Source organism: Propithecus coquereli, unplaced genomic scaffold (genome assembly GCF_000956105.1).
Source record: "Propithecus coquereli isolate 6110/MARCELLA unplaced genomic scaffold, Pcoq_1.0 Scaffold340, whole genome shotgun sequence".
NCBI lineage: Eukaryota > Metazoa > Chordata > Mammalia > Primates > Indriidae > Propithecus > Propithecus coquereli.
The window spans coordinates 2,011,424-2,019,583 of NW_012149064.1; the positions used below are offsets into that span (position 1 = coordinate 2,011,424).

General features: G+C 37.3%; 1 protein-coding gene across 1 annotated transcript; it reads right to left on the reverse strand.

Annotated features, from left to right (window-relative positions):
- Positions 1 to 243: 243 nt before the first annotated feature.
- Positions 244 to 1,176, reverse strand: LOC105815631 (olfactory receptor 5V1-like). Its single transcript, XM_012650827.1, has one exon. The coding sequence runs from the start codon at positions 1,174 to 1,176 to the stop codon at positions 244 to 246; it is 933 nt and encodes a 310-aa protein (XP_012506281.1).
- Positions 1,177 to 8,160: the final 6,984 nt, after the last annotated feature.

Here is an 8,160-nt window from a genome sequence, read left to right on the forward strand (position 1 = left end):
ATCTGTGAAGAATGATGTTGGTATTTTAATAGGGATTGCATTGAATCTGTAGATCACTTTGGGTAGTATAGAGATCTTAACAATGTTGATTCTGCCAGCCCACAACCATTCTTTTCTTAATTTGCAGTTTTAGCAAGGGCAAAATCTACGATCAATTTCCACAAAAGAATAAGCTGCATAAAGAAGCACAAAGGCAACATGGGGCAACGTTCAGAGCAAAATGCTTAAAACAAGAAAACATATCTACTTAGAGGGAACAAATAGCTTTTTCAGGGCCATCTGCATGTCTATGTTTCTCAAACAGTAAACAATGGGATTCAGGCTAGGTGTGAGGATAGAGTAAAACACAGATACTAACCGTCCCTGAATGGGAGAGTAGTGGGAAGTGGGTGTCAGGTAAGCAAAGCTCCCAGTGAGATAAAACAGAATGACAGTGGCCAGGTGAGAGGAGCAGGTGGAGAAGGCCTTCTGACGGCCACCAGCAGAGTGAATCTGAGCAATGGTAGAGATGATGAGAACATACGAGATTATGGTGAGGGCAAAGGCACCAAGAATGACGCACCCACCCACTGCAAATCCAACCTCTTCATTGGTGTGCGAATCACTGCAGGAGAGTCTCATGATGGGAGAACTGTCACAAAAGAAGTGGTCAATGACATTGGGCCCACAGAACAGGAGGGAGAAGGTGTTAACAGTGTGAAATATGGCATAGAGAGCTCCACTCGACCAGGCCACAATGACAAGCTCTGTACACAGCTTTCTGCTCATAATGACACCATAGAGGAGAGGCTTGTGTATGGCTAAACAGCGGTCATATGCCATGGATGTCAGTAAGAAGCATTCAGAAGCACACAGCATTACAAACAAAAAGAGCTGAGCCACACATTCCCTAAAGGAAATGACTTTGAAGCCCGTAAGTGAATTGATCAGTGCCTTGGGGACAGTGACCGAGGTATAGCACATGTCCAAGAAGGACAGATTCTTCAGGAAGAAGTACATGGGAGTATGGAGGTGGGTGTCTCTGGTCACAGCTGCAACGATGGAGATGTTCCCCAGGAGGGCAAAGAGGTAGATGAAAAGAAAAAACGTGGTGCTAATAAGCCTCATTTCAGGCATGTCTGAGAAGCCCTTGAGAATAAATTCAGTCACAGTGGTCTCATTTGCTTTCCAAGTCATAGAGGGAGAGTCAAAGAATATTCAAAACACTTGGGGTCTTAGTGGTATTTAGCGCAAAGAACACAATCACAAAGTGATCCATAGAGGTGATTGAACATAAATCTGGTCCCAACCATTTGCTTCTCTTTCTTGTATCTTTTTCTGCTTCTCGGTTAAGTCTAAGAAATACCAGATTCTAAATAAATGAAATAGAATAAACATATGTTCATTAAGCAATGGATTATATACATACATAATAAATATAAGCTTTGGGAGGCAGCTATGTTCACCATTATAACCACCACCACCTTCAAGCTTTGGAAGAATATATATTATTTAATGTAAAAGGTGAATGGTTTTTCTATCTCTTCATTTCCCCCCTCCCCTCTTCCTTCCCATCCCCTATGAATATTTACATTTTCTATGCTATGCTTCCAAGTTCTAGTATTCAATAGTACAGCAGGGAAATTATAGTTAACAATAATTTATTGTATATTTCAAAAAATAGCTTAAAGAGAAGAATTGTAATGTTTCCAACACAACACAAAGAAAAGATAAATGTTTGAGGTGATGTATATCCCATTTATCCTAATTTGAGCATACATATTGCACACATATATCAAAATATCACATGTACCCCCAAAACTATGTACAACTATAATATATCAATGAAAAATACAAAACAAACAAACAAACAAACAAACAAACAAAAATATATGAATGGTCTTATTCATTCAGTTAATTACCCACTAAACAACTGCGGTATTTACTGCATCGGGTAGATGTTGTTTGAGGGGAAGGGGAAGAAATGGTTATAACTCAAATGCTAACAGAAGTTGAGCATATAACATGAATATCTCAGCAAGTCAGGAACAGGTAATAATGAGGTGCGTCCAGCTAAATGTTACCTGTATGAGATTTCAGGCACTGTTAGGCCAAATCTTCACATTTTTCAGTAGAAATAAATGTTCTGATTTTAGCATAACATTTTCTGGTCTTCCAAACAGAACACCTGTGGGCTAGATGATGAATATATCCAGTCCCAGATTCTTCTCTCACAACGAAACCTTGCATGGGAACAGAGCTCTGAAATACTGGGCACACAGCAGGCCTCGATTCAGGACCTGCCAGTCCTGACTGAAGACACGCCTCAGCCTGTGGCTCTGGGCTGGCTGGTTGTTCATGCTGCTTGTTCTGCCTGGACCTTCACTGGACTGACTATTTTATAATAAGAAGGAGAAGCTGAGTGTGGGACAAAGGACTGTGATTTCAGGAAGACAGAGTCTGCTGACTTATGTGATTTGAATAAAAGACAGTTACTTGGATATCAGAATCAGTGACCAAAGCTTATATTCAACTAACAGCAAATGCTGTTAAAATAAGCTGGGACTCATTCAAATTTGATTTTTAGAACATTAATTTAAATTTTCTCTTGAGTCCATCACCTCTGTAACTTTCATGGATCATGACATACCTTGTGTTATTATAAATAAATAGATTTTTAAAACATAATTTATTAGTCTTAATAAAAGATTTGAACTTTGATCTAGAAATCTGTCAATCTTTATATATAGCATAAAATGAAATAATAGTGGTTATCTCTGGAAATGGGATAATAATGATGTTTTAAAGAAGCAGGAGAATAAATATGTATTTAGCTTTGTAATCACACATTTTTAAAGATAAAATATGGTCAAAACTACTTCAAAAACTAATTGAAAAGTTCTACTGTTCTACCCTCTTTAGGAAGACATGAAGTACAAAAAATTATGAGTTTTGGAGAATGTCGATGTATTTTTTTGTTTGCTAGGGCTTCCACAACAAAGTGCCATAGACTGAACAGCTTTAACCGAAATTTGTTTCCTCACAGTTCTGGAGGCCAGATATTCAAGAACAAGGAGTTGGAAGGGTTGGTCCTTTCTGAGGGCTGGCAGGTAAGGATTTGTTTCAGGCCTCTCTCCCCGGCTGTTAGATGGCCATGCCTTCCCTGTGTCTCTTCACATGCCTTTCCCTGTGCCTGTCTGTGTCTAAATTTCCTCTTCTTATAAGGACACCAGTTGTATTGTATTAAGGCCTACACAATGACCTAATTGTAACTTAATTACCTCTTTCAAGACCCTCTTACCCAATAAAATCACTTTCTGAGGTACAGGAGGGTAGGACTTCAAAGTATGAATTTTGAAGGGGCACAATCCAACCCATAACAGCCAATAAGAAACCAGATTACAGTTTTTGATCTTTGGGGAAGAAAGTAGAATGCCCAAGGACTACCTGTCTAGAAAGGCAGGAACTGGAGGGAGGATTTCCTGGTCTGCCTGACAATGACTCCCCAGAGAACAGAGTCTGGGGAGAGTGATTCATTCATATGGATTTTTATCTGCCCTCAAGCACCAAATAATTAAAAGAGTTAATAACGTTCCACAATTTACTCTAGTATCCATTCAAATGAAATGACTGAAACAGTGTTCTAAGAGTCATAAAACTGTGGACTCAGAGTGTCCTAGGTTAAAATTCGGTTTACAATTTTGACAAGTTACTTAACATCTAAGCATAGTTTTCTCATCTGTTCTTTATATTGTGTCTTGTTCACTGTGAACAGATTATTATCCCTGAGGCCAAATACCATTTGACTAGTAGTTAGCAAGAACATGGTTATCTTCTTTTTAATTTCATTTGACAAAAAAAAAAAAACCTTAATATTTAATATAATGAGACAACATTGTTGCATGTACAAAAATAAATATATTTTGCCTTTCAGGTGTTTGTAATATACTTCAAAGGTAGGCCAAATTATTATATATAAATATATCCAATTATTAATACTTGATATACACATATTTTATAAATATGACTATGTGCTATATATACTATGAATACTATTACAATATCCATTATATGGATACTGTAACAGAGTAGTCTCCCCTTCTCCCATAGATACGAAAGGGAAATATGACAGTGGGGAATATGTAACCAAGGGAATGGCCTGTAAAAATGGCAAAAATATTTTCTGTCCCTTTAAAACATCCTCCACTCCTTTTTGAGAACTAAAACCTGCATCCCTGCCTCAGGCCAGTGGTTGGGAGGGGCAGAGTAAGTCTTTTGTTATTTGTGCTATAGAACATGGCTCAGCCCCAACCCAGTAAATGGAGGTCCTGGGTAGAGGTCACAACATTGTCTGGGATTGTCTTCAGTGGAGATGCGATGATCAGAATTATCAACTGCAATTGAACAGCAATTGCCTGAAGCTGGGAGGCAACCTTTTAAAAGCTCTGTATTTCTGCTTATTATGCGAGGACAGTGGTATTTGAGACAGGAGTCTTTATCCTCCTCCTTTGCCAACAAAGTGATAAACTTCTCTTTCCTTCTCCTCAAACCACTTGTTCTTGTTCTTCTGATATGGCCTCAAGGACAAGTGCTAAGCTTTCGGTAACAATACATTTGAAATACATTGTGAGCTCTTACAAACAAGGAGTAAGACAAACACACACACACACACACACACAAACACACAAACATGCACAAATCTTTCTACCAATCTATCAGCTAACAGAAATTGTGGAATAAATGTCCCATAGAAATTCAAAGAACAGTGAAAACATGTTAAGCTGAGATACTGATAAGTAAATTTGTAAGTTGTCATATAAAGAATGGGAAGTATTTGAAGGAATGAAAGGCTACAGATTTCAGCTCGGGGAAACATGTAAGGATGTGCAGACAGGAGTGTAAATAACATAAACAAACAGCATTTGTAGGATATAGATTCTACACAGGAGTATAACAAATTAGTGTAAATATTCATTACATAAATGTATTTAAATTTTCCCAGTTTTTATTAATGAGTAAATTATCTTGACTTCTGACATACAGCTCACCAATCACAAATACCAGTAATCTGTAGTAGTTATCTTATTTCATATTCTACCTTAACCACACTTATTCTATATTTTTATATGGCTTTGATTATAATTTAGTCTCTTTTGCTGTATTTTGATATATCTTGCAAAAGCACCAATACTGCCTTATCTTCTGAAAAGGAAAATAAGTATAATAAATAAAGCATTCTTGTCCATAAACTCATGAAAAACAATGCTAAACTTATTTATGACATAACTATTTATGTTACAGTATCTCCTCTCTCTCGTTATCTCTCTCTCATACACATACATACATATCAAGAGCAGTAAAGTCAATTTGATTAAAAAAATTCATAAAATCATTTTGAAAAGTATCAATAAGAATGGATATTTGAGTAATAAATATCATCAAATTAACAATACTTAAATGTATTCTAGGTGCTTTGCAATATATTACCTCATGTGTTCATCACAACAACCTACAAATAAAGATATTATTGACTTGATAAGAAAATTTGAAGTGTTTGCCTCACAAAATGTCAACATCTCCAGAAATGATCAAGTCTTAAAGAATACAAATTCATTCTTAACAATAAAGAAATGAAGATGCCTTATCTGGATGGTTTATTCTGATCATTGCACTGATTTATCATGTGCATCTAGCCAGAAAAAGGAATAATGAGAATAAAATAATCAGAGATAAGACAAAAAATATCCAAGAAATCTGCATCGGAATGGAATAAAGATAGTGATATGGGTCAGATAAAGGATATTTCCAGGGATGAAAGTTAATGATGAACAAAAGGAGGAGGCATGAGCCAGAGATTGAAGCAAAGATCTGTGTAGGGAAGCAGAAAGAAATCAGACCTGAGATCAACTCACTCAGACTCCTCCAAAGCTGGCAGACCATTGCCTGGGATGAATGCATAAAAACTCGATAATCAGCAGTCAGATGCCTTAGAAAGTGCTCTGAGATTTTCTTTCACATGTAATAGCAACGTGAATAATTAAACCACCCACCATTCATCCACATCAGTGGCTTTTCTAATTTAAACTCTGATCTTAAAATCAATTGAGGACCAAAATTCTACAATCCCAGAGGCAGACTACAGATTATTCCCTAGACCTTAGACCAGCCAAAGTAGCTGGGCTAACTCTCCCTGGGGCTAAATTGCTGACAAAATTTCCAAAAACTCCTCAAATTAGGTGACTCACAATATTCAGTAGTTAGTCATTCAGCCTGTCTGTGTATAAAAATCCATTTTAAGTGTCTATTTAGTTTTAGAAGAGATGTTAAGCCTGTTTAAAAGTTAAAATCAGGTTTCCTACATGATTGTTTGAACTATTTGCAATTTTTTGACTAGCTGAATGGATTTTGTGAGGCAGTGAGTCAAAAGGGCACGTTTTAAATTCCCATGATTTGTCTGTGTTTTACTAAGTGAAGAATTGATGTATTAATAGCTTATAATTCATTCCCAGGTAAAGAAGGCATTAGATGTATTTTATATTAATTCTTATAAATAGGCTCTATTCATCTAGCTGAACTATTGTTTTGTAAAGTGCAAAGTGAAATATATTTGTTTCAACTTAACCAAAATAATTCACTGAATTTCATGCTTAACATATAGTTAAATAAGAAAATTATTATAGTGCCTAATATAAAGGAAAATAAACTCTTAGGACCCCTAAATTCACATGCCAAGGGAAGAGTGAAGCTTGGGAACTGAGTCATGCAGCGCGGCCATCCTTTCCCCAAACAGACAGCAGCGATGTCACAACACTGCGTCATAACATCACGCATAAGCCAGGCTCCCACAGTGACCAAGGTCCTTTCCCTCTCCAGATGGCTATCCTCACAGATTGCTTACAAAGAGATTTCTTTTTGGCCTTTAAACCTTTCAGGATATGTAGCCCCTTATAAAACAAATACATGCCAATTGTGACCTTAGGACTAGAACCTAAGTAAATTCTTAAACCTCAGTTCTGTTAATTCTCACACTGACAATGTCCTTTACAAGCCTATCTCTACAGATACAGAACAAGGACAAGATAAGATCAACGATCCCTCTGCCCCTCCCCCAGACAGCTACATAATTGACTTTTTCTTCTACTCCCTCTTTCTTCAAATGTTACTCTTATCTTATGTAAAGTGTAGATTTACTGAGCACTAATTAGAGCCTCCCATGAATGTAACCATTTGTCTCACTGCCTACCTCCTCCCCTTTTTTCCCTCTCTTCCTGCGTGCCATCTCCCTTTAAATACTAATTCCCAAATCCCTCTATGGAGAGCACAGGTCACAGATGCTTCTGTGGTTTGTGCTTTTCCCCCTAGCATGTCCTCAACCTTTCAGTTAATAAACCTCAACTGATTGTGATTCTCGTCTCCATTACTAATTTTTGGGTTCTCACTAATATTAGGGATGTGCATTATGTTTGGCTACTTTAGGATATGTTTTAAATAAATATAAGAAATAATATTGAGTGCATGCATACTAAAATGGTAACAGGGCTATTGTCAATAGTGCTGCAATGAACATAGGAGTGGTAACATCTCTTCAAGATCCTGATTTAATTCTTTTGGATAAGTAACCAGGAATGGGACTGCTGGATTATACGATACTTATATTTGTAGATTTTTGAAGAACTCCATACTGTTTTCCATAGCAGCTGCACCATTTTGCACTTCCAACAGCAGTGTGTAAGAGTTCCAATTACTTCATATCCTTACCAACTATTGTTAACCTTTTTTTTCCCCATAATAGCCATCCTGATAGTGTTACAGCAGAGTTGACCGAGAACAAACCAAGAGGCACACGGAAGTACAGCAATAACAGGTTTTATTTATGCCAGCCAGCAAGGCTCAGAGGGAATTTTAGTCCCCCAAATTCTGAGCCCTGAACAAAGAATGTAGCAGTCTTTTATACACTTCGCTTAGGGAGGAAGTGGGGCATGGTTACAATGGGGTAAACTTTAGTGGGGCAGAGTCCTAACCTACTTCAGTGCTTGGTACGCTAATTGCTACAGGTCATTTATGAGGGCACAGCTGCCAGGGAAATGTTGCAGAGGTGAAAGCCCAGTAGTGGAATTTTCCAATTTTCCACTTCAGTGGAATTCTCCAATTTTCCACTTCATTCCCCCCCCTTTGAGATAT